The 27,751-nt window shown below is 38.0% G+C and overlaps 1 protein-coding gene across 2 annotated transcripts; it reads left to right on the top strand.

Annotated features, from left to right (window-relative positions):
* The first annotated feature begins 257 nt into the window (after nucleotides 1–257).
* Nucleotides 258–25,828, top strand: CCNH (cyclin H). 2 transcript variants are annotated; one of them, XM_006167804.3, is made up of 9 exons: nucleotides 258–569; nucleotides 2,370–2,492; nucleotides 5,376–5,449; nucleotides 6,864–7,074; nucleotides 11,861–12,024; nucleotides 16,539–16,609; nucleotides 20,398–20,509; nucleotides 24,980–25,040; nucleotides 25,617–25,828. In XM_006167804.3, exons 1-9 carry the CDS (start codon nucleotides 453–455, stop codon nucleotides 25,653–25,655), a joined length of 972 nt encoding a protein of 323 aa, XP_006167866.1. In that variant the 5' UTR covers nucleotides 258–452; the 3' UTR covers nucleotides 25,656–25,828. The 2 variants fall into 2 exon arrangements, with proteins under 2 accessions (XP_006167866.1, XP_006167867.1); XM_006167805.3 differs by lacking the exon at nucleotides 258–569 and adding an exon at nucleotides 636–845.
* The last annotated feature ends 1,923 nt before the right edge of the window (nucleotides 25,829–27,751 follow it).

The raw sequence follows: 27,751 nt of genomic DNA, 5'->3' as shown, positions 1-27,751 counted from the left end.
CTTTTCCCACAGCTCTTTTCGCTGAAGCGAAACCACTATTTCAGAGCTGACACCCTGCGCAACCCTTCCGCCACTCCGGACGAACCTACGTGCACTCACGCCAGCCTAGCACACTCCCTCAGTGGGCGTTTCTTTCAGACACCCTCGCCTGTGCGCGGCGGTTCGCCTTTAAAGCTCGCCGGAAGAGGCGGTGCTGGGACTCCGATTCCCAGAGAGGGGCGTGGGGAGCTGAGGCTCCGCCCGCCCGCGCGCGGGCGCGAGCCCGACCTGCCCGGGAGCTTTCCCCTCAGGTCCGCTCCGGAAACGCGACGGCGGACGGCGCGGCACGTGAGCGTGACGTCAGCGTGCCCGCGCCGGACCCGAGGATCCACTGAGTGGCGTAGCAGGGCCGTGCGCGGTCTTGCTACGTCTGTGGTGTTCCTGTGCAGGCTCTCCGGGTCTCGGACTCCACGATGTACCACAACAGTAGCCAGAAGCGGCACTGGACCTTCGCCAGTGAGGAGCAGCTGGCACGGCTGCGAGCGGACGCCAACCGCAAATTCAAATGCAAAGCGGTGGCGAACGGGAAGGTGAGGTGTCTGGCCGCCGCCCTGCCTATCCGGTTCCTGTTTCTATGCTCTGAACTCTAGAGCAGCTGCGGAACTCTTCGGGCTTCCAGCACGGCCTCCCTCCCGCCCGCCTCTTTCCCCACGGCGTGGAGGGCATAAATTTATCTATTCAAATAGGCGAGCACCTTTTGTCCGGTTCCATGGTACAGAAACGAACGGCGCCATCCCCATAGTCGAGTGGCTGACTAAGTAACCAGTCTATAACATGGAGAAGTAAGGACTTGGTACGATGCCAAGGTAGTGTGTCGTACGAGAGCCATTCACTTATCTAGCAAAGGAGCTGGGAAAGGCTTTTCGCAGTAATGGATGCGGAGACGTGGAGCCACAAGTGCGAAGTGGGCGGTCAGAAGCTGCTGGGCGGGGCCGTGGAAGGCTTGTGAGTAGGTGTGACTAAAAGGGAGTTCTTGTGCTAACAAAGTTGGATAAAGTAGGCAGGGAACTTGCAGTGGTAGAAGTAAAGCGCTTGAAATATATAGACGTCTTTGAAAGGTTTAAAATGGGAAGTTTATCAGGTCTCCGTTTTAGAAAGAGCCTTCTGGCAGCCTGGTGGTGAATGGTTTGGGTGAGCGAGGAAGACAGGAGACCATCTACACAGAACAATGGCCTGAACGTGGTTCTGGCCTTAGCCCACTAGGCAAGTCCCTTCTGTCAGAACTACTAACCTGGTTTAGTCTTTTTTTACAAGACGCATCACCTATTCTAGCACAGACTGCACTCCAGTAAGTGTTCAGTGCCTGCAAGCCTGTTGGTATTGAGCTGCTTTACTTTGATCTTTAGTTCATGTCTATTTCATGTCACTAATTTTTAGCACCTGTAATTTGCCTTTTTAAAAAAAGTGACCACAAACTTGGTAACTTAAAATAGCAAATTTAAGTTTTTGAATTTTTAAGTCAACTTGAGTTGACTAATGTGATTGACTAAGAAGAGGATATTGTAAGCTTTCCAATCATTGAAAATTTGCATCTTTTAAAAGATATGTAAGTAGGGCCACTGGTGGAGTGGAGGTTAAGGTGTCTAGATCCTGGATCCTACATGCCTGACTACATGGAACTAGTCTCTACCTAGTGACTTGCAAATCATGCTGGGTGCGCATGCATTCCCCAAATCCTGAGGAGAATGGTGGAAGAAGGATTACAATGTGATCATCTCCCTTGTGGGCTAATATTTTAAATTTTCCTCTAATTCTGGTGAACACTCCCACCTGTAGCAAACTAAAAAACATGCCTAAGTAATGACATTAGGCCTGTGAGCAAATCCACACTATCACAAATGTTTATATTAATAACTTAATATCCAACTGAAGTAATGTTCAGCTAATATGCCAAGGAATTGTATAATACTTGTATAGTTTTACTTTGTTAAATATTTTCACAGACCGACTCAGTAGCTCAGAGATTAAGTGTTTTGCATACGGAGCCAGGTCCATAGCAGCCTGTTGCTACTGCAGTTGAAATCCCTAGCCTGTTGACCTGAAATGTGTGTCCCTGAAATCCTGGTAGAATAGAGAAATGGTGGAAAAAGGATTATGGTATGACCAGACCTACCCAGGAGGTGCTTCCTCTCTCTGGCAAATACACACGTTGCCTGGCAATAAAAAAATTTTTTTCCTTAAGTTTTTGTTTAATGATTAGCATATATATAAAGAGAAATTGAGGTGTGGGATATTTCCCTTTGTTGGTAATACAAACTATGTTTGTATCTGGACAGAAAAACTGTTTTATGATTAATTTTTAAAATTGTGTTGTAATTTTTTATCTAAAGGTTCTTCCAAATGATCCAGTCTTTCTTGAACCTCATGAAGAAATGACACTCTGCAAATACTATGAAAAAAGATTACTGGAATTCTGCTCAGTGTTTAAGCCAGCAATGCCCAGGTCTGTTGTGGTAAGTTATGTTAGTGATGGAGTATAATGTTCTTTAGCTGCCTTATGAAATCTGACTTTTTCTAAATTTGTAATTAAATTACATATCAACTCTTCTCTCTAAAATTCACCTTCATAGGAACCAGCAGTTAGCGTAATGGCTATGTCGCTGGATTCCCACGTAGTTGACCATGGTTCGCGTCCCGGACCCGGTGGCTTAGAACTCATGCCGGGCGCGTGTGCGTGCGTGCCCAAGATCCCGAGAGGAGAATGGAGGAGAAGGGGTTGCGGTGTGACCATCCCCCCTGGGGGGTGATTTCTCGCTTTCTGTCTCTATGTCTCTCTCTGTCTGTCTGGCGAGCGCACGCGCCCTATAGCGAAAACCCCTCAAAAAAAAAAATTCATCTTCATTATGTTCGTTCATTTTTTGTCACATTATGTATTTTTCAATATGGACCTTAAATCATGAATCCTACACCGTATCTTATAAAGTATTCAAGTCTCATTTCATAGTCAATAGAATTTTTTTAAGAGAGATTTTTGTTATAGGGTGTGTGTGCTCTCGCTGGAAAGACAGAGACAGAGAGACAGAAAGAGAAATCAACCCTCGGGGGATGGCCACATTGCAATCCCTTCTGCTCCATTATTTCTTGGAATCTTGGGCATGTACGCATATATCCCCAGCATAAGTATAAGCCACTGGATCTGGGACTTGAACTACTGTCAACCATGGGGAGTCCAGCTACATAACCATTATACCATCTGCTAGTCCAAATATTCAATAGAATTTTGAGGTCTCTTGGGTGGGTTATGACATCCTCATTTTATAAAGAAAAATATTACTTTTACCTTCTCATTCTCAAGTACTGAGCAGAAGAACTGGTATCAGAATACAGGCTAGTGTGTTTTTCATTCTTTCAGATGCATGTTTGAGATCATTCATTCATCATTTGTAATCATGTCACAGCTGAAACTCATGCCATAAGTTTTTTAAAACCTTTATAATTAGAAAGTGGAGTTTTATCTTTGGTTAAAAATAATTGTCCATGGTTGTCTTGGATTTGTTTTTTTACTGGTATAGGCAATGGTGAGGAGAAACAGGTAGCTGAGATTGAAAAGCAGAGATAAAGAAGAATACCGAAGTGGGAAGGTGTGTCAACTATTTTATTTATTATCTCAGAGGTTTGTTGTGAAGATCAAATATGAAAGTCTGGCTTAAGTTTTAAAGTTACACAGGGTGAATAATTTACAACCTAATGGAAAATAATCCTCTAGGAAATTATCTCCATTTTAATAGTTGAAAACAATTGAAGTATATAAAAAATATGAAGTTCAAATGTATTTATAGTGTTTTCTTTTTCTTGGTTTATCAAATTTGTGAAGAATTTTAGATACATTTGATTAGTTTCAGTCCCCAGATTTGATTCTGTTCTCTTCCAGTAAAAGAATTATAACATGAGATATTAGGTTTAAGAGATCTTCTTAAAGGAAGAAACTGAGCCCTTGAATAAACTCTGTGGAAATTTATCTTTCTACAACATGCTTATTTATGATTGGTGAAGAATTTTGTTACTGTTTCACTTAATAGGAAACCTTTAAACTACTTAAAGGGAATACTCTTTCTATCATAAAATAGATAAGTGATTATTTCATTAGCTCTAGCCAAATGATACAGTGTTAAAAAGTACTGGCAAGTCTTAGTTCAGTCCAGTCCTGTCTGCTATTAGATGTGTGACCTGGAATAAGTCAGTTAAACTTGTTGATACACAGTTTCCTTCTCTGTGAAAATAGTAATTCTTAATCAGGTTGTATAAGGATTAAAATACAGTTTTATTCTTGGCACAGAATCTGATACATATAGTGCAATAAAAAATGGTGTGTGCTGCCTCTACAATTCAGTTTAGCAGCAGTGATCACAGTTGTGTCACAGACCTGGGGTGGATTTAGAGGCAAGGCTTATTGCCCCTATGGATTGTCAGTATTTTTATAAAATTGGTTGGTTTTTGAACATTTGTATTTTTTTTTTTTATTTTGAATTTTTCTACATCAGGACATTTTTGTTTCTGTGAGTTCTAAAATAAACACACACATGCAGTATATGTGTTTATTTTAAATACAGTGACCATAAGAAAGTCTATCCAGGTGGGGTAGACAAAGGGTAGGAAAATGTCTTTTGGGTATGGTGCTTCTATAGTATTCACAATTTATTTTTATTTTTATTTATTTTTATTTTTTTGGAGAGGTTTTTGCTATAGTGTGCGTGCACTCGCCAGAAGGACAGAGAGAGACAGAGAGATAGAAAACGAGAAATCAACCCCCCAGGGGGGATGGCCACGCTGCAATCCCTTCTCCATTCTCCTCTTGGGATCTTGGGCACGCACGTACATGTGCCTGGCATGAGTTTAAGCCACCAGGTCCGGGACTCGAACCGCAGTCAACTACATAGGAGTCCAGTGACATAGCCATTACAAGCTAACTGCTGGTCCTCACAATTTATTTATTTATTTTTGGAGAGGTTTTCGCTATAGGGCACGTGCGCTCGCCAGACAGAGAGAGACATAGAGACAGAAAGTGAGAAATCACCCCCCCAGGGGGAATGATCACGCCGCAGTCCCTTCTCCTCCATTCTCCTCTAGGGATCTTGGGCACGCACGCACACACGCCCGGTGTGAGTTCTAAGCCACCGGGTCCGGGACACGAACCGTGGTCAACTATGTGGGAATCCAGTGACATAGCCATTACGCTAACTGCTGGTTCCCCTCACAATTTATTTTGATTAAAGAAAAATCAATAGATTGGGAACCTTTTCAAAGAAACCATGGATGAATAAGTTTTTTCACAACATTTATCATGTAACATAAACACAAATAGATTCCAATAATATATATATATTTTTTAACCTTAGGGTACAGCTTGTATGTATTTCAAGCGCTTTTATCTCAATAACTCAGTAATGGAATATCATCCCCGGATAATAATGTAAGTAAATCTGTCCAATTTATTGTTTTTATTTGAGATGACTGTTTTATAGTATTTATATTACTTAAGCATTTGTGATATGTATTTGCATGTTTATGTGTGAGAGAGACAGAGAGAACTGAGTTCCTAACAAGAATGATTTAGGCTTGCATTCTTTTTTCCTATTTACAACTTACGATACCTATATATGATTACCCCCTATAATACAGATGGCACCCAATTTCAGCTTATTCAAATTCTGTTTTTGTCAAATTAGCCACTTCTTTAATATCTCTATTAATGACACCTTTATTGTGCCACTTGCTTAGACTGAAAGTCATTTGTGGTGACTTCTCTCCTTCCACATCCAATTAGTTTACAGATCCCATAGCTATGCAACCCAAAGATATATTTGGGTTTTTTTGCTAAGCACAGAAGGCCCTTTATGTATAGTGTATACACCCTTTAGTACCCTTAAGCATAGTACTTAGAAAAAAATGAAAAAATTAAGATGAAATTAGTTAATATTCAACAAAGAGCTTTCCGTCAATCATATTGTTCCTGTTTATTTTTTCTATTTCATTGCCATTTCCAACAGTTAAGGGCAGGCCCTCATTCTTACAAATAAGGTTTAGTATTTCCCATCTTGATTTTTTCAGTAGTTTTCTTAATAGTTTCTCACTCTGAATTTCACACAGTGGCCTGCTGAATTTCATAGGTTCACCTATCTATCAATAAATGTCATCAGAGACTTCCTTTGGTGGCTTTCTATAATGTCCCTTGCTGCGAATCTGCTTTTCTTCTCATGCACATACATTACATATGTGTGTACTGTTGTATTTTTAACTCTTCCCTCTACATCTTATAATAAAATATTTTTATTTCTCAGATTTTTAAAATTTTTTTTTGGAAAGGTTTTTGCTATAGGGCGCGTGCGTTCGCCAGACAGACAGAGGAGTCAGAGAGACAGCGAGAAATCACCCCCCCTAGGGGGGATGGTCACGCTGCAATCCCTTCTTCATTCTCCTCTCGGGATCTTGGACACACACGTGCCTGGCGTGAGTTTTAAGCCACCGGGTCCAGGATGCGAACTGCGGTCAACTATGTAGGAGTCCAGCAACATAGCCATTATGCTAACTGCTGGTTCCCAGATATTTTGTTTTTCCAAATAGTTAGGTTGAACTATATGACACTGCCACTGAATCAGTGATAGTTGAATGTTGGCAATATTTATGATGATTTAAATATAGTTTGTCTGTGCCTCCTAATGGATAAAGTTTTGAATAAGAGCTGTTTTTTTGTTTGTTAATAATTATTTCATACAATGTATAGGATAGTCAACTGTGAATATTAGGACAGTTTTGGAACATAGTTTTAGAAATAAAATATTTAGCTGTTTCTCAAAATATATGTATGTGTATATTTTTTTCTCTAGGCTCACGTGTGCATTTTTGGCCTGCAAAGTAGATGAATTTAATGTCTCTAGTCCTCAGTTTGTTGGAAATCTTCGGGAGAGCCCTCTTGGACAGGAGAAGGCCCTTGAACAGATTTTGGAATATGAACTACTACTTATACAGCAACTTAATTTCCACCTTATTGTCCACAATCCTTATAGACCATTTGAGGGCTTCCTCATTGATTTGAAGGTAAACTTGTTGATATAAAAAAATCCAAGATTTTGGACAAGCCAGTGGCTTTTTTAGGGAGGGTGGGTCCACCAGGGCCACCGTAGGCAGGTTGATCCCACATGGTCAACTGTGTGGTTTGAGTCCTGGATTCAGCGACTTGAAAAACATGCTGGGCACATGTGCATACATGCCCAAAATCCCAAAAAGAGAAGTAAGGAAGGGATTATGGCATGACCATGTCCCATGAGGAGTGCTTTGTCACTTTCCTTGTCTTTTTCTCTGGTGAGTGCATACATCCTTTAACACTTTTTTTTTTTTTTTAAGAACCCAAAATTTTATAGTTCATAATCATCTTAATTATTATGACATTGCCATAACCTGTGAATCTGACCTGGACTTCTTGGGCAATAGTTTTCAAACTTCATTGTGCATCAGAGTCATTTAGAGAGCTTGATTGTTAGATGGGACTTCAAGAGTTTCTGATTTAGTGATTTCCAAAACCTGGCCATGACCACAGTGAAGACCATTGCAAGTTTAAAGTAATGCTTTTAAAGACTTAAGGTTGCTTTCCTAACTCTGAAGAATAGCCATTATCTGGGCCTGTTGATATAAAGAACTATAATATGTTTAGTTTTCAACAACATGTTTGCTGAGGAACATTTTTTTTTTTTTGGAGAGGTTTTTTGCTATAGGGTGTGTGCGCTCGCCAGCCAGACAGAGAGAGACATAGAGACAGAAAGCGAGAAATCACCCCACAGGGGGGATGGCCATACTGCAATCCCTTCTCCTCTATTCTCCTCTTGAGATCTTGGGCACACATGCACACGCACCCAGCGTGAGAATAAGCCACCGGGTCTGGGACTCAAACTGTGGTCGAGTACATGGGAGTTCAGCGACATAACTATTATGCCAACTGCTGGTTTCAGTAACTTTTATTTTTAATGCTTTGCAAACTTGAGTCACTTTCTCACTTTATGTCTTGCCCTGTTTCCAGCGAACTTGTGTGCCCTATAGCAAAAAAAAAAAAAAAAAAACTCAATAAAAAGAGAAGTTGAGTAAAGTCAAAGTTGAACAGAAGTCAAAAACTGGTTCATTCATTTCATTTGAATAGTTCAGTTCAAATACCTTTATATGCCAAACATTGTGCTTAAGGATGTAGCCATAAACAGTCTCAGTTTTCATGGGTTAGCTTAATATCTTACAATCTAATGGTTAAGACAGTCATACTGAATATATCTGGCATATAAATATATTCAGTTATAGATACATTAATGTTATAGAAAGGGAATAAAAGATAACAGATTGAGGGCTAAGGAAGACATTTCTAAGAAAAGTGCTATTTATTGTGAAAACAGAACAGAAATAGGACTTAGGTGAGGGAAGAGCATCCTAGTCAGAGAGGCCTTTCTGTTCTCAGATTCAAGAAATCATGGTGTGCCCAAGAACCTAAATAGAGCCTAACAATATGGTGGGAAAGTGCTACAGAGATCTGCTGCTCGAGTGAAAGGTAGAGTCTAGATTGGAGCCATGTTAAAAGATTCTGAATAAAATAAAGGGTAACCATTGAAAGGTTTATGTTTAGAGAGTGCATGATTTTACGCTTGTAGCTTAAAATTATTCTGTTGACAACCTCATGTTTCAGTCTGCATTAGATATTTATTGTGCATGTGTATATGTTCAGTCATTTTTTGTAGGATGGATTAGAAGGATGAAGGGATAGCAGGGTGCTGTTGAAGTGATCCATGCAAAAGAGAGTGGTTGACTTGACTCATAATGGTAGTGGGTGTAGAGAAAACTTCCTGGACTTTAGAGATAGAAGGTAGAATCAATATATGTTGAATATTGATCACATATAGAGGTAGATCAGAATAACCCCCAATTTAAGCATATTATAGATGGTGGTACTACTGATAAGGAGAACATAATTAGAACAGGAGAGATTTGTTGATGATGGAAAGTTTGATGAATTTTATTTGGGACATAATGAATTTGCATTGTCTGCAACATAGCAAGGTGGGTAGTCATTTGTGTCTAGAGGTTAAGAGAGATGGCTAGATTGGAAGTATAGATTTGAGTGTCATTGCCCAGGTAAATTTAAAAGGATTGGCCATGAGGAACATTTAAAGTGAAGTGTAGAAATAAAGAAGCTAGTTAGTAGGAAAACAGAAGAATATCTAAAGACATAGGATATGTTGAAGAGATGAGGGGAAGGAGAGTACTTTTAGAAGATAAGTACAGGCAGCTTTTCAAATCCTGCTCAGAATTCAGGCAAGGTAAACATAGACTGATAACGTTTGGTTGATTTAGTTCCAGAATCCTAATCTTGGTGAAATTAGTCTCTGTAGGAGTATGAAGGAACAAAGCATATTGGTGGTGTTGGGGAATAAACAGAAAATGAGAAAAAAAGAATATGTAGCTTGGATTAACCAGCCTTTTGAAGGAGTTAAAGGAGATGAGATGATTGAGAAGACAGAGCACCTGCTAGAAATAAAGGCTAAGGCAGGTTTTTGGTTTTGTTTTGTGAAAGAAACCATTGCATATTTAAATGTTGAAGCAGAAAATAGTCATCCCTCAGTATCTGTGGAGTACTAGTTTCAGGAGTCCCTGCAGTTACCAAAATCCATATGCTTAAGGCTCTCATATAAAATGGCATATTATTTGCTTATAACCTACACACACAGTCTCACGCATGCCAGGTGTGTGCAGGTAGAGCTGGGCCATGAACCTAGAACCCTCCTGTGGGGCTTCTAGCATCTTGCAGCAATGCTGCTATGGATCTGCTCCAACATAGCTAGGGCAATAGCTCTTTTTTTTTTTTTTTTTTTTTTTTTTTAATGGAGAAGAAGAATGTGTTAGGGAGGGTACTGTTATTCCTGAGGCCTTGGTGGTCACAGGAAATAGCACTTTTCATTGTTAAGAGCAGAAATGACTTTCTGAGAGTGATGGAGTTTCTGAGAATCAGAGATACTGAGACAGTGGAAATATTTATCATACAGTTACTGAAAAATATGGGCAAAGAAAATTTCTGTGGAAACATTATTTCTAGGCAATGTTGAAGAGCCCTACTAAGTTCATTGAACATGAATATATATTGGGTTTTTGGAAAAGTCATGACACATTTTTGCATTGAAAAAACATAGAAAAATACATCATGACTTTTCTGATGACCCAATAGTAACAGTATCAGAGCTCTTGGCTGTATTATTTTCTTTGGCAGAAATCTGGTGGTTGTTGCAATACAAAAGGCTGATTGGATTCAGCCACTGTTGAAGTTAAGTGAGAGATGTGTCAATAGTACATTGGGGCAGAGGATTCAGGAAGGAAATGAAAATCAGGGGACCTTGGTGTGTGGAAGCAAGTAGAAGGATAAGTTACCAAAAGCTTCTAAGATGAGAGAATAGCTCTGAAGTAATTGAGCAAATGTACTGAGAAAAGGAGTATTTGTAGCCAAATTTGAGGGTTTGAATTTGTCGTATCAGAGGTCAGGCATTTGGAGAGAATATTAAGGCCTGGGTGTAATGACTACAGAGTGACTCGAGATATTTGTTTCCGTGTAGAAAAGACTTCTTACCCCTTCATATGGATATCTGGAATAAGTGTAAGAGTTTAAAATTTAGGATTCACCTTAATGAAAAATTGTCAGGAAATAGGTCTTATTTCTTAGATACATATATTCTAAAATAACTCTGTAGGCATTTAGGTAAGTATAGTAGGCTCTAACCAAACCAAGATTTATTTCTATTTACTTTTTCCTGAAAGTAAACTTTAAGTAGAAGGAATATCCTATCAAGATGAGTTGGTGCTGTGGGTCTTAAAAGTGGCCTTACATCTGAATCACTTCATTGCTTGGGAAGTGTTTACCTGGGAATATATAATCCTTGGGTCTACTTCAGACCTGATGGAATCTCTAAGTCTCCCCTTCTTCCTCAAGTGAAAAAGGACGAACACAAGGGATTAACATAAATTAAGAATTCTGTAATACTAAGTACTGTGCTGGAACTTTGGCTCTCTAGTATGTAAAAGCCCCCCCCCCCCCAAAGGGTGTGTGCGCTCATCAGAAAGAGACAGAGAGACAGAAAGCGAGAAATCACCCTCCACTAAGAGGGGATGGCCATGCCGTGATCCCTTCTCCATTCTCATCTCTGGATCTTGGGCACATAGCACACGCGCCTGGTGTGAGTTTAAGCCACCAGATCTGGGACTCGAATTGCGGTTGACTAAAGCATGTATTTTCTACTGTGGGTTGTATTCAAAACAATCCAAAAGCCACTGAGATAAAGGATATCAGAGAAGACAAACTGTTTAATAAAATATTCAGAATTTAATGGCTATAATTTTGCTACATTCTAATGGTGAGTACAGAGCAGTTTTACCTGCAAAGATTATTTCTGGTTGCTGGAATATAGAAAGGGAGTTAATTTTACAAGAGCATTCTTTATTAAGTACTTCCTAGTTTAATGTAAGTATTTTTTTTTTGGAGAGATTTTCTCTGTAGGGCGCGTGCGCTCGCCAGACAGAGAGAGACATAGAGACAGAAAGCGAGAAATCACCCCCCAGGGGGGATGGTCACGCCGCAATCCCTTCTCCTCCATTTTCCTCTTGGGATCTTGGGCACGCACGCACACGCGCCCGGCGTGAGTTTTTTTTAAGCCACCGGGTCCGGGACACGAACCGCGGTCGACTACGTGGGAGTCCAGCGACATAGCCATTATGCTAACTGCTGGTTCCCTAATGTAAGTATTTTTAAGCTGTTGTACTTCATTAAGTCCTCAGAAATGGTAACATATGCAAACTTTCTTTTTAGACTCGCTATCCCATGTTGGAGAATCCAGAGATTTTGAGAAAAACAGCTGATGACTTTCTTAATAGAATTGCATTGACGGATGCTTACCTTTTATACACACCTTCCCAAATTGCCCTCACTGCTATTTTATCTAGTGCCTCCCGGGCTGGAATTACTATGGAAAGGTATTAATTTGTGTTTTGTCTTGGATCAAATCTATCACTCAGTTTACTCCTTCGTAGAGTTTTGAGTTTTTCATTGAGATAATTTATTTGTAATGGTGGTTCTTACTATCCCTTCTAATTGAAAGAGAAGAAATGAAATCACTCTTTTAAGGTTTTAAATTTAAGCAAAATATTGTTGAGCTCACCTAAAGTAGAAGTAAAGGGTGATCCTTGAAAATCTTAGATAGCTGTTGGTATATATCAAATATTGAAGGTTTTTTTTATTTTCCCTTCTCCTGTTTTTTGTTTTAATTATTATTTTTGTTTTGGAGAGGTTTTTGCTATAGGGTGTCTGCGCTCGCCAGAAAGACAGAGAGAGACAGAGAGACAGAAAGTGAGAAATCACTCCCTAGGGGGGATGGCCATGCTGCAATCCCTTCTCCTCCATTCTTCTCTTGGGATCTTGGGCATGCACACACATGCACCCGGCATGAGTTTAAGCCACTGGGTCTGGGACTTGAACTGTGGTCGACTACATGGGAGTTCAGTGACAGCCATTATGCTAACTGCTGGTCCCTCAAATATTAAAATTTTACAAACTATTAAGCAACTAGAGTGTAGCAAATATGTCTGCTTTATCATTCTTCCTGTGGGTATCCAAATGAACTGTAGTTTTATTGTAAATAGTAATGTATGTACATCGAGAACTAGGTCCTGTGATAAGCATTTTACATGAGCTAAATTCAGTTGATTATTTTTTTTTTGGAGATATTTTCGCTATAGGGCGTATGCGCTTGCCAGACAGACAGAGACATAGAGACAGAAAACGAGAAATCACCCCCCAGGGGGGATGGTCACGCCGCAATCCCTTCTCCTCCATTCTCCTCTTGGGATCTTGGGCATGCACGCACACGCGCCCGGCGTGAGTTTTAAGCCACCGGGTCTGGGACGTGAACCGTGGTCGACTACATGGGAGTCCAGCGACATAGCCATTACGTAACTGCTGGTTCCCAATTCAGTTGATTCTTGTAACATTTTTTTCACAGACTGGTTTACATGTTGTTATACTCATTATCATATTTATTTGTAACTAAAGTACAGGCTAGCAACAAATTAAATGATTTTTTAGTTTCTACATTTGATTTCTCTATTTATGACCTTCATAGTTCTGTGTGACTTCATTCCTTAAAATACCTGAAGAAGATAGATGATAAAACTTTCTAATGTTAGGGCTATCCCCACAGCACAGTGCTTAAACTCTGTGCATAGGGAGCTAAGTCCCACATGACCAACTTCAGTTCTGTCCAGGCCCCAATGGCTTGAAAAACACACTAGGTGCATGTGCATGCATGCCCCAAATAGTGATGGGATTAAGAAAGGAAGGAAAACAGATGACATTTTGACCATATTGTGTAGGAGTGCTTTCAGTCTCTCTGAAGAGCTCCTGCACCCTCTAGCAATTGGGGAAAAAAAAAAATTTCCCTAAACTTAAAGTCTACACTCTCCTAATCATATTTTAAAAATCATTGATAAGGTAGCAGTGAACATGACTAGGTGTGGTTTAGTTTTTATTCAGTCTAATAGAAATATTTGTTTCCTTGCAGAAATAATAATATTCATGATTATGGGATACTGCTTTAGATACCACTAGGTTATTTCACATTTTATAGTATAAAGGCCAGGTTATTTTTCTAGGATATAAACAATTATGAACTTTAGAAAACATCTGTATTCCAGAAAAGGGGTTGTGTTTTATTTATAGTATGTCTCTTGACAAACACATCTCCATCAACCAAATGTATACTGTATACTCATATACGTTTAGTGCCAAAGTGATTTACTCCTCCATTTCTTGAGTGTCTTTTATGTACTACTGTGCACTGTACTATACTTTAGAAATGAAAGAATGAACAGGACCAGCAGTTAGCGTAATGGCTATGTTGCTGGACTCCCATGTTGTCGACCACGGTTCGAGTCTCGGACCTGGTGGCTTAAACTCAAGCCGGGTGTGTGTGCGTGCCTACCCAAGGTCCCGAGAGGAGAATGGAGGAGAAGGGATTGCGGCGTGGCCATCCCCACTGGGGGATGATTTCTCTCTTTCTATCTCTCTGGCTCTCTCTGACTTTCTGGCGAGCGCATGCACCCAATAAGAAAAACCTCTCCAAAAAAAGAAAAGAAAAAGAAATATAAAAATGAACAAGATAAAAATCCCTTCCTTAGTAAAGATAGCCACATAAATAATTGATGTCTATGTAGTTTAGGTGTGGTATTTCTATTCTATTTGGGAAATAAGCCCTTGTTTTCACAGTTTAAATAACCAAAAATTTAATATGTCGATTAGTTTCTAATACATTATATATGTAAGTTTGCCAGTGGTGAGATTTTAGTTATTGGGTCTTCAGAAAAGTCATGATCTATTTTTCTGTGCAAAAATGTGTCTTGACTTTTCTGATGACCTAATATATATTATATAGGTAGAGTGGAATGAAGGATTTTTATTTATTAAAATTATTTAATTATTAAAATTTATTTTATTTTACAAGTTTAGTTATAATTCTAGATAGGCAAAATGGGAATTGTACTGCTTTGGGCTCAATGCAGATTAAAAAGGCATTGTCAGGAACTGTAGAAATTTGGGCATTTTTTTTCTATAGGGAAATGCTTTCCAATCATCTTCAGTTTACAGCTCATTTGCAGGCAAACTTTTGGAATAGATGGAGATTGTCCTTACATTTATTGCTGATTTCAAAAAGGGAAAATCTTTGTGCTGTTGTCATATTCTAGATGATGCTTCAAATTATTATCATAATGTTTTGTTATTCCTGAGTTCTATTCCCTTTTTTGTGGAATTAGAGGTTTATTTCTCACCTGCTAGTTTGACTCTTCAGGCACCACTTGCCTGAGAGTTTTTTAAAAAATCAAAATGTTAAAATTTTAATAAAGGCTCAAGATTAAGGTTGCTAATTTAAAAATTTTCAGAGATTAAGATTTTGATCAGTTACCTCTGAGAACCATATTGTCACTCTTATTCCCAGGAATTGAAAAGAGAAAGAAAAATAGGAAGATATTTTAGGAAAACTAATTTAGATATTTTGAATTACTTATAATCAGAAATTGATTTGTTGTTATTGATTTCTGTATCCAAAGTTAATTCCCACAGTAGATTATGAAGATAAAACATAAAACTTAGTTATTAAAAGTAATTAACTTAAATAATATGGACAGTATAAAAGATGCATAGCAACAAAAATTCTTAAAACATTGTCTTCTAATTTTGTAACTATCTCACCCAAGGGAAAAAAAATTTTTTTTGCATGTATATTGGAAAGACTACTACTTTTAAGAATTGGTTAACTTGGACTTTTATCAATTACAGATCAAGTTCAGGTACATAAAGTCTCAGAGTAACTAAAAATTTAAATTATAGGGGACCAGCAGGTGGTGTGGTGGTTAAGGCAGCGGACACTCCCACATGCCCAACCAGGGTTCGAGTCCTGAATCTGGTGGCTTGCTTTCTCACTTCCTCTCTTTCACTCTCACCCTCTGTCTCTCTCTGGTCAAATTAAAAAAATAAGTGAATGAATAAATAAAAAATAAAATGAATAAGTATTAAAAAAATTTAAATTATAGAAATTACTCCTATTTTTATACTATCAGTGGTTCAAAGAAAAACAGGTAATTGGGGTTTATATCATGTTGAGGAAAGGTATTAACACCTTTGATTTGTACTTGATGCAAATAAGTTGTAATAGGTTTATGAAACATGAGGTAATAGTCTCACTGGTTTGCCTGTTATTCTCAAGAAGTGACATTGTAAGTAACATGGCCTTGATAATGAGGGGAGAGAATCCTTACAAGTGTCAAATTTCAGCTTTATGACTTTGAGCAAGTTATAGGTCATGACATATTTGTCCTTGTAACTTGGATTCTTCATCTGTAAAATGAGGTTAGACTCATAACGTTTTATATTAAATACTTCACATAAATGTTCTTTCTGTACTATTTTCACTCTGAGAGCTTATCTGTTATTAAATTTAGATAAATTGACTTTGAACAACAAATAGCTTTTAATTTAAGTGGTAATAAGTCCTTAAGGCTGTTAGAGTTGTAAATGAAATTTTCATGGAGTTCAAACTGTCATGTAATACTTTTAAAATAAATTAATCTTAAGGGACCAGCAGTTCGAGTAATGGCTATGTCGCTGGACTCTCATATAGTTGACCACAGTTTGAGTCCCAGGTGGCTTAAACTCACACCAGACGCGTACGCAGGCGTGCCTAAGATCCAGAGAGGAGAATGGAAGAGAAGGGATTGCGGCGTGGTCATCCCCTGTGGGGGGTGATTTCTTGCTTTCTGTCTGTCTGTTTTTCTGGAGACTGCATGTGCCCTATAGCAAAGTACTCTCAAGAAAAAAGAAATTAATCTTAAAATCGTCTATGATCATAAAGAGGACACAGAGTAAAATTACTTAGTGATATCATGTTTTGGCAATATGCTGTATGTTCTCAATAAAAACTTTTTTATTTCTTCACCAGTTACTTATCAGAGAGTCTGATGCTCAGAGAGAACAGAACTTGCTTGTCACAGTTACTAGATATAATGAAAAGTAAGTAAAAGAGAGCACTTAACAAAATGTTCCATTACAGAACTCATTTCTAAGTAAATATCATCTTGGTATTTAACTGGAGATAACACATGTTGTTTAGATTTTCTTTCATTGAACCATTGTATCATGGAATCATGAAAGATAGACTTGTAGAGAATAGAAAGTACATGGAAAGAAGTAGTCATCACATAAGTAGAAGTTACCAGAAGGAGGAAAATATAATTAGGTTCAAGAAGGATTTAGATTCAAAATGGGATTCTTAAGAGGCATGGAGGTAAAGGGGACTAGATCCCACATGGCTATCGGCACTGTTCAAGTTCCCGACCTGGCGGCTTGAAAATACACCAGCTGCGTGTGTGCACGCGTGGCCAAAATCCTGAGGGAGAATGGAGAATAAACTGCAGCATGATCATTACCCTTGGTCAGGGTAATTTCTCACTTTCTCTTCCCTACTCCCCGTAAACACTTGTGCCTTATAGCAAAACCAAAATAATAAAATGGTATATATAACTACATGATAGGCACTGAAAAATATCTGAAGGAAACTAAGGATGATGTTTAAGGTTGGAACTTCTGTTTTATAGAAAAATCAGTTTTAACTAGTTATTACATATTACTTGCTAGTCATTTTGTTAGTTGATATTACAAAGTTAATTATTAATCATGGGTGATTTCTGGAATATCTGGAGACAGTTTTGGCTGTCAAAGCTTGGAGAGTGGTGGTAACTGTTGTTATCTAGTGGGTGGAGGTAAGAATGGTACTAAACATCCTACAGCTTCCCATGTGGGAGTCTGAATAATGGCTTCCTAAATATGTACCTACCCTGATCCCTGAACCTGTGAATGGTACCTTACATGCAAAAAATAAAGTGACTGGAGGAGGGTGGTTGTAGTTAGTTAAGAGATTGTTATGTTGAGGATAAAATGCTGTCAGAAGATTCCTTAGAAAGATAAAGGGAGATTTCACATACCTAAGAAGAAAATGTTAAAACAGTAGGAATTTGGAACCAGCAGTTAGCATAATGGCTATGTCGCTGGACTTCCATGTAGTCAACCGCGGTTCGCGCCCTGGACCCGGTGGCTTAAAACTCAGGCCAGGCACATGTGCGTGCGTGCCCAAGATCCTGAGAGGAGAATGGAGGAGAAGGGATTGCGGCGTGGCCATCCCCCCTGGGGCGTGATTTCTCGTTTTCTGTCTCTCTGTCTCTGTCTGGTGAGCGCACATGCCATATAGCAAAAAAAAAAAAAAATAAATAAATAAAAATACCTCTCCCCCCAAAAAAACCCAAAAAAACAAACAAACAAACAAAAAAAAACAGTAGGAATTTAAACATGCTGGGCTTGAAAATTGGAGTGATGTGGCTATAAGCCAGAAGATGTTGGCAGCTGTCAGCAGCTGAAATAGGCAAGGGATGGATACCCCTCTGCCCCAGGGCCTCCAGAGAAAGAATAACTCTGTGAACACCTTAATTTGGGCTCAGTGAAAATGACTTCAGACAGAATACATTTCTGATGATTTGAGCCATTAATTTGTGATAATTTTTTTTTTCCTTTTTTTTTTTTTGAGAGGTGTTTGCTATAGGGTGAGTGCGCTCGCCAGAAAGACAGAGACAGAGAGACAGAAAGCAAGAAATCATCCACCAGGGGGGCAAACTGCAATCCCTTCTCCTCCATTCTCCTCTTGGGATCCTGGGCACGCACACACACGCGCCCTGAATGAGTTTAAGCCACTGGGTCTGGGACTCAAACCACAGTCGACTACATGGGAGTCCAGTGACATAGCCATTACGCTAACTGCTGGTCCCAATTTGTGATAATTTTAATAGCCTTACAACAAAGAATTTTCCAGTTCAAAATGTCATTAGTGCTGTTATTGAGAGGCCCTGTTGGTGGTGATGGTATTTTTTTTGAGAGATTTTTTGCTCAAGGGCATGCGCACTTGCTAGAGAGAGACAGAGAGAGAGAGAGAAAGAGAGAAATCACACCCCTACCTCCCCATGCTGCAGTCCCCCCTCTTCCATTCTCTTGGGATTTGGGGGGGCACACACAATGTCCCCGTTGTGAGTTTTCTTTTTTTTTCTTGGGGAGAATTTTGTTGTAGGGTGCATGCACTCACCAGAGAGACAGAGAGAGAGAAAGAAAGTGAAAAACAACCTTCCAAGGAGGATGGCACATCGCTGTCCCTTCTCCATTCTCCTCTTGGGATGTAAGCATTAAGCCATCTGCTGGTCTCCTGGCATGAGTTTCATGGCTCTGGTTCTGGGACTTGAACTGTGGTCGACTGCGAGGGAGTCCAGCAACGTAACCCTTAGACCATCTGCTGGTCCCAAGAGGCCCTGTTTTACGCTTGAATCTCCACTTAACGACTTGACTGGATTGCCAGTCCTCTCCATTCTTCATTCTTGCCCATGGCATACTGAATGCTTATGGCTGCAAGGTTACTTTTTAGAGTTAAAACCCAGTTGTTTTTGTTCCCAAACCTTTGTGTGCCAATTGTTCTCATTAAATAAATTTGTAATTAAATAGTGAATAAATCTAAGTATAAGATTGAAGATCTTGATTTTGGATAGTAAAATTAAATATTGAATAAATCAATAACATATAAGTTGAACATCTTGATCTTGGATGATAGTAAGTAGGTATACATTTTTATGTTTTAGAAATTAAGACACTTCAGGGCATGTAGGTATTTCATGATTCTCAAAGTGATCTTGAGGGCTTCCCTCTTTGAGAACAGATTTGTGATTTATGAATCATATATTGTAGGTCTTCAGTTATACCACTAGAGGGTTCACTTTCAAAGCTAATTGTGATTTGGCTATAGATATTAGGATCAGAATTTAAAGGAGCCTAAAGAAAATCCACTGTACTCACTTTATGTCTTTTAGAGTTTTATTATTTTATTAGAGATTTTATCTCAGTACAGTTTTGTTTCACTTACATTAACTTGAAATAATAATAGCTCTTCATAAAATAAGAGAACTTTATTGATGCTGAGATAGTCATAATTTTTCAGAACATAGGGTACTAAGGATGTTGAGTCACAAGTACTAATTCAGTTGTAAACATTGCTGTATTTGCATTGTGAAATATGTCAGTAGTATAGTTACCAATGTGAAGCACATGGCTGGATCATAGTAAGTTCTGGATTTCTTGTCATTCTTGAAAATCTTGATATTTATATTCTTTGGTTTATTATAGTTGAATAATAGACAAGATCAACTAAGGATATTTTTGCAATTATAGTTACCATTGTTTGCTTTTAAAGAGGACATTTCTGTTTAGAATTTGCATTTTGTTAAAGCAAAATATCATTGATTAATTTTTACTAAGTATCTTCCCTTTACTACTTGTTTTGTAATAAGGGTTTCCTTTGTAAATATATGTACACTCTTGGTCCACCATCTATAGGATAGAATGTTTGAGTATGATTAGTGGCAGGGAACAAATGCATGATCACTGAATCTTGTAGGAATTTTTTTTTAAAGCCTTAAACAGGAAAAGTGACCCTGGTAAAAATTGCAAAAAATTAATACTGGCCAGGTCATATACAGCATTCTTATCTTTATACTGTATTTACTATGAGCTAAGCAGATAACCATAATTACTTGAACTAAAAATATGGTATTTCTTGGATTTTAATGCAGAATGATACAAATCCTAATAATCATGTCACTTCAAGAGTGTGCTGTTGCTTTCTATAATAAGATAGGCAATTATTTAGCTCACTTGCTATGAGAATAAGGCTTTTTATTATTCAGTCTAAATCCTTTTTTATCTGCATATAGGCATGAGAAACTTAGTAAAAAAGTATGAACCACCCAGATCTGAAGACGTTACTATACTAAAACAGAAGTTGGAGCGGTGTCATTCTGCTGAGCTTGCACTTAACATAATTACGTAAGTAGCTGTGATGATGTTAGTCAAGAATAGATAGAACTGTTGTCTAATCCAAGTGGTCCTGCAAATAAATAATTTCACTGAGAATTTTTCACCTGGGGAAACTGATTTACCTAATTGTTATAATTATGATATTTACTAGTCAGTTTCTAACAAGATTAAACACAAGGTAATAGTTTTGCTTTAATTGTGCAGTTCTGATCCTGCGATAACTAATGTGTTCTCTGGCCTGCAGGCCTTGTCCGGTTGTGTTGTTTGTCATGAGACCTCAAGGAGTTGAGGTCCTTGATTCCACAGGGAATCCCTAAACTACTTGCCCTTTTAATCTTTGGCCTGTTTTCAAGTGAGCTGTCTTAATCTGAGAAACAAGTTTACTGTTTCAGACTTAATTCTGTTTTCTAGAGTGGGGACACTTGGTATATTTTTCTTCCAGTGACTAACTTTATAATGACAACAGAACCAGTAAGGAAAATATGCTCATATATCTTCTTATAGCCATATGAACACCCTTACTGTCTAACTGATTTGCAGTCTGAATGTGAAAAGCACCATAATATTTGTACTGTCTTTGCAAATTGAAAGAGCCACTAAATTCTCTTTCAGGAGTATAAGCGGTTAAGAGATTTGGGCCGGTAATAGAATGGTGAAACTAGTATTTTCAGTTTTGTGGAGTGTGATCTGATTCAGTTCTGCCTTATCTGTTAACATTTAATGGGAGTTAATTGTGGCGTTATTAAAGTTAAGGTGCATTTGAGATATTTTGATCTCTATAACCAATGAATATATGCTACTGAATGTATATGAGAAGCCAGAACAGTATTCTAGGGCCTTCACTGAAGTCTCTTGACTGAAATTACTTAACTAATAGTTCTAGTAGAGGAATATCCAAGGTCTTTCAGTTTCAAAATGTGGGAATATTTCATTATATTCATAACTGTAACTGCAAAGCATGGCTTAACATAGAACTTGAAATTAGTAGATTGCCTTCTTAGGTTTCAGTAATAACCAACAGGAATGTGATTATAGATATGTAGTTATAGATAAGTAAAGAAATACTGACTTTGGCCAGCAAAGTAGTGTAGTTACGGCAGCTGGATCCCACAAGACTCAGTTCAAGTCCTGGACCTAGCGGCTTGACAAACAGGGTAGCCATGTATAAGCATACATGCAAGATCCTGAGAGAATGGAGAAGGGATTGATGTGTGGTCATCCCCCCCAGGGGGTGTTTTCTCACTTTCTCTTTCTCTCTCGTGAGCACATATGCCATATATAGCAAATTAACCAAAAAAAGAAATAACTTTTATGAATAAAGAAATAGGCTTAGACCAGGTGTGGCAAAACCATGCCCACCACTTGTTTAGAAATACAATTTTCTTGTAGTTGTTTTTGGTAGATACCACACCCATTGTTTATGTATTATTTATACCTGTTTTCATGTTGGAGCCGAAAAGCTGGATAATTGTGACAAAAAGTGACTGACTAGAAGGGCTTAAAGTAAATTATTAATCTCTGGATTAGACCATTAAATACTTAACCTTAGTCTGTAGGTAAATAACAAAATGAAATATAATCCAAAATTCCTAATTGCCAGAGTGTACATTTTATTCCTAGTTAGACCTACCTTGTAGTATGCTAAGTAACAGCTGGACCCCACAAGACTCAGTTCAAGTCCTGGACCTAGCGGCTTGACAAACAGGGTAGCCATGTATAAGCATACATGCAAGATCCTGAGAGAATGGAGAAGGGATTGATGTGTGGTCATCCCCCCCAGGGGGTGTTTTCTCACTTTCTCTTTCTCTCTCGTGAGCACATATGCCATATATAGCAAATTAACCAAAAAAAGAAATAACTTTTATGAATAAAGAAATAGGCTTAGACCAGGTGTGGCAAAACCATGCCCACCACTTGTTTAGAAATACAATTTTCTTGTAGTTGTTTTTGGTAGATACCACACCCATTGTTTATGTATTATTTATACCTGTTTTCATGTTGGAGCCGAAAAGCTGGATAATTGTGACAAAAAGTGACTGACTAGAAGGGCTTAAAGTAAATTATTAATCTCTGGATTAGACCATTAAATACTTAACCTTAGTCTGTAGGTAAATAACAAAATGAAATATAATCCAAAATTCCTAATTGCCAGAGTGTACATTTTATTCCTAGTTAGACCTACCTTGTAGTATGCTAAGTAAATTCTATACATTGAGGGATGGCTTTCAAATTTTCTGTGAAGGGCTATTCTAAGAAATTCATTAGACATAAACTTTTATAAAATTCAATAAAAAGCTCTTAAATGAGATAAATAAAAGATGTACAAAAATTAAAGCTCATTTTGTTTTCTTAGAATCAAATCATAAAATATTTCTGTCCAGTTGCTATGTAAGTTCCTAAAGACATAATTTATGTACTTTTCTCAATGTAGTCTTGTAGTAAGGACTAAGCACACTAAGAGTAGTACTCTTAGGACAAAATGCGTTTTCTTTGATCTTTAAAATTATTTTTCATTACACAAAAACTGTGTCTGACTGAGTCCATCACTTCAGGTAAAAATCAAAGTTCCCTTTGACTAAAACTGAAGTCTCAGTCATGACCTTAAAAATAGTTCTCTACTTTTTACCAAAGTGTGTATATGTATATATGAAATAAATTTTTGTTTTTTCTTTACTGTTTTTATATTTATATATATATAATTGACTGTATTCTTAACCCTTAACTTTTGCCAGTCTGAGTGAAAAAATAGTACCAATATGCTATTTTAATTTGCATTTCCCAGATTATTATGAGGCATTTGTTTCCTTCTTTTTTTTTTTTAAATTATTTTTTTAGTTTGCATGTGCCTTTGCCAGAGAAACTGAGAAATCATCCATCAGTGGGATGACCATGCCGTAATCCATTCTTTTCCATTCTCTTCTTAGGATTTTGGGCATATACACACACATGCCCAGTGTGATTTTTAAACTGCTGGATCTGGACTTGAACTATGTATTTGGCCATAACCTCCACACCACCTGCTGGACTGATGATTCCATGCTTTTGGATAGTCATTTGTATTTTATATTGTTTATTCATAATCTTTGCCCAGTTTTTTGGCCATTATTTTCATTTGTCTCTTACCTATTGTATGTATTCATCTTTTTTATATATGATAGAGCTGGGGTTTTAATATAAAATCATTGTTTTTATATCTGCCTTTTCTTTAATCAGTATTTGTCTTTTGTTTAACAACTATTAAAACAACTTAGGGGACTAGCAGTTGGCATAATGGCTGTGTCACTAGACTCATGTAGCTGACTGTGGTTGGAGTCCCGGACCGGTGTCTTGAACTCACACTGGGCATGTGTGTGTGTATTTCCAAGATCCCGAAAGAATGGAGAAGGGATTGCAGCGTGGCCATCCTCCTGGGGGGTGATTTCTTGCTTTCTGTCTGTCTGTCTCTGTCTTTCTGGCGAGCGCATGCACCCTAACTTTTCATTAAAAAAATAAAAAATCTTAGAATTGTTTGTGAATGGTGTGAGGCAGAGATAATTTTTTCAAATGCCCATTTTTAGATTGTTTTTGAATATTTTTTCTAGTTACCTGAAATACTTTTAATCATACACTAAATTAATGTGTATATAGTCATTCCTTGCGTGTCACCTCCTAATCACTGATCTCTGTTAATACCACATTTAATTTTTTTTAAATTAAAATTTGATATAGGGGGTGTGCTCACGAGACAGACAGAAAGAGAAGGAAAGTGAGAAATCACCCCATAGGTGGTGATGGCCACTTTGCAGTCTCTTCTCTTATCTCCTCTTGAGTTTGCACATGCACACATGATTTTCAAGCCTCTGGGGCTGGGACTTGAACCACAGAGTACACCATATAGATCCATCCACGTGACTGACCTCCATACACCATAGTTTTAATAGCTGGGCCAGGCTTTGTGGCATAGTGGTAATGTATTGCTCAAAAGAAGTTGGATATCACATAACAACCAAGGTTTGAAGCCCCGGCCTAAAACACACTGGGCACTTGCAGGAGTGCCTGAGATATAGGGTAGATGAGTGTCAGAAGGAGGGGTCATGGCATAGTCACCTGTGAAGGATGCTCCCCTTAACTTCTGTGTGAGTGCACATGGTCTGTCATGAATAAAGAAAAGGAAATAGCTTTTATAGTGTGATTTGATGATAACTATGACAAGATCCCCAAAATTACTCATTTTTAGATTTCCTTTGCTGTTTTTTTCATAATCTTTTCTTGGTTTGGTGATGGATTTGGTAAGTTCTGTGCAAAATTTTGTGGGGATTTAAATTAGAATTGCATTTAAGGATTAATTTGAAAAGTATTGTCTTCTAATCTGTAACTCTTTATTTCCATTAATCCAGGCCTTGTTCTTCTGTTTCATGTAGCCTTGCTAGTATAGTCTTAGCTATTTTATAGTTTCTGTTGCAAGTACTGGATTGCTTACTGATGGTTCCTTAATTATAGGAAAAAGAGGAAAGGCTATGAAGATGATGATTATGTCTCAAAGAAATCCAAACATGAAGAGGTATGTTTAAGGGTACTTTATTTTTGTTACACATTTTAGTGTCACCATACTGTTGAGATTTGTTATTCCAGAGTACAGGCATTATAGATAGCAATGTAGGTTTTTAAAATCTTTTAATTTTTGTATCCTTTTTGTACATTATTCATTACTAAGGATTTTTTTGTTTTCTTGCTTCTATCTTACCTGTTCTGAAGCAGTACAATAGTTACTTGAATCTTTCCTTGTGTTCTGAGACATCAGCAGAGGAATACATCTGTGCTAAAATTTTGCTTTATTATTCTTCAAGCATTCTTCCCTTGTCCCTTTCTTAAAGCTTTACCTGGCAAGCCAGAGATAAACATATAATCAGAAGGTCACAAATGTAACCTTTATTCCTCATTAGAGTAGTCTGCTGAGACTGCCATTATTACTGTTAGATTGAACTACTGCAAATTTTCCGGGTTGATTCATCTTCAGTAATCAGCATAGTTGAGTTGTAAAAGGATAACATTTTCCTAAAGGGAGGCAAGGAGGTAAGCCATACAGGTCATACTTCAATGTGTTATCCTTACTACATTTCTTTTTTTCCCTCCTTAGGAAGAATGGACTGATGACGACCTGGTAGATTCTCTCTAACTATTTGAAATTGATCTGCCAATGCTAACTAATCAACAGAATAGGAAACATGTCTGGTATTTAATTTTATTTAGAAAGTATAATATAAATACATCAAAATATATATTAAACTTTTCTACTTGTTAAAGTATTTTCCTTTCATGATAGCTTTATATAAAATATCTTCAAAGGAACCACAATATCATCTGGTTTGACTCATCTTGCCCCATCATGACTGTCAAGTTAGTTTTTTTTCTGATAGCCAAATTAAAGCTGTAATTTACCTATATTATCTTCAACAAAATGTGATAACAAAACCTATCCTTTTTGGAAAAAGACACCTCAAAAAACTACTTTAGTAGTCAGCTTTAAAAGTGTGAATGTGCCTTCTAAAAACTTTATAAATAACTTGAAATGCCATCATGATATACTTAGCTATTAGTGTATTACTACTCAGTGGATATATGGTACTGGAAGCTAGTCATCCTGGGTGATGAGCATTTGTTTTCATTAATAATTTATCAGGAAACATTTCCAAATGGGTTTAAAAGGATGCAGATCTTGAGTAGTCTCTAAAACTCTTAAGTTGCTATAGAGAAGAAGGTAGTAGTAAAGTAATATTCAGGTTATTTTTTTAGTCAGATTTTTGATATAGTGCCCATGCATTCGCCAGAAACAGAGGGACAGAGAAGCTGAAAACAAGAAATTGGGAGGGGGTGGCCGTTCCACAATCCCTTCTCCTCCATTCTCCCCTTGAGATTTTGGGTGCATATGCGCACACACGTGTCTGGCATGAGTTTCAGTCCTCTAGATCTGGGACTCAGGGCAGTCGGCTATGTGGGAGTCCAGTGATGTAACTAATCATTATGCCATCTGCTAGTTTTACAGCTAACCTATTAGGTCACGTACAAATTAATCCATATAAATTGGTGTTATAGTTACTAGGAATTTTTCATATTAACATATTCAAGAAACTTAAATTGAAATGTAACAATATATAAATGTGCAGACTATGACACCAAAATACTAGGGTGTGAAGCATGGCTTCCTCTCCTTTGCCATGTGACCATGGTAAATTATTAAACCTATGTGTGCCAGTTTCCCAAGCTGAAAGTGGGGAAAACAGAATAGTGCAAAGATACTATTAAGTTTTCATATCTTAACTATTATAGTTAGAACTAAATTGTATAGTCATTTGTGTATCAAGCAAAATTTTTTTCTGGGAAACAGCGTAAAAGAAATTCTGGGAAACTCCCCTGCTCTGAATCTAGTTAAGTTGTATGAATGTACACCTCTTCAGTTGGTACAACCTAGGCTGTGCTTTTCATGAGGGTAGGTACCATGCTAATTATATCTTGACATTTCAGGGCAGGTTTTACTATATAGGTATATTTAATCTAACAACTCTTTATATTTTAGGCAACACCCTTTTTTTTTCATTTGTAATTTTTTGTTTATTTCATCATTCTGGAATGAGGGAAATAAAATTCTTATTTTGTAAAAACAAGGTGAAGGGCCACTGGATCCTACATGACCAGCTTCAGTTTGAGTCTCAGACCCAGTGGCTTGAGAATCACACTGGGCATGCATGCAAACATGCCCAAAACGCCGAGGATAGTGGAGAAGGAATTGCAGCATGGCCCCTCCCCCTTTGGGATGATTTCTCACTACCCTCTCCCCTGCTGTCTCTCTGGCAAGTGCATGCACCCTATGCCAAAAATATAAAATAGAAAAGAAAGAATGGGTGGTCACACAGTGGCAACACAACAGTACCCAGATGGGAAGGTACTGGGTTTGCACTCCCTTGCCTCCCTTTACATGAGGCATGCATACATGCTTAGAGTCTAGGTAGTTGAGGGTGAATCACGGCATGGAGACTCGTGGTGTTGGTGGTAGTGGTGGTGGGGAGTACCTGTCCTTCCCTCCTCTCAGAAGAAACAATAAACTTTGGGACCAGAAGTTAGCATAATGGCTATGTTGCTGGACTGTCACGTAGTCAACTGTGGTTTGAGTCCTAGACCTGGTGGGTTAAACTCATGCTGGGTGTGTGTGCGTGTGTGCCCAAGATCTAGAGAGGAGAATGGAGGAGAAGGGATTGCAGCGTGGCCATCCCCTCT

The sequence above is a fragment of the Tupaia chinensis genome, unplaced genomic scaffold (genome assembly GCF_000334495.1).
Source record: "Tupaia chinensis unplaced genomic scaffold, TupChi_1.0 Scaffold145147_1, whole genome shotgun sequence".
Classification (NCBI taxonomy): domain Eukaryota; kingdom Metazoa; phylum Chordata; class Mammalia; order Scandentia; family Tupaiidae; genus Tupaia; species Tupaia belangeri.
This window is presented reverse-complemented; position numbering and strand designations above follow the sequence as displayed.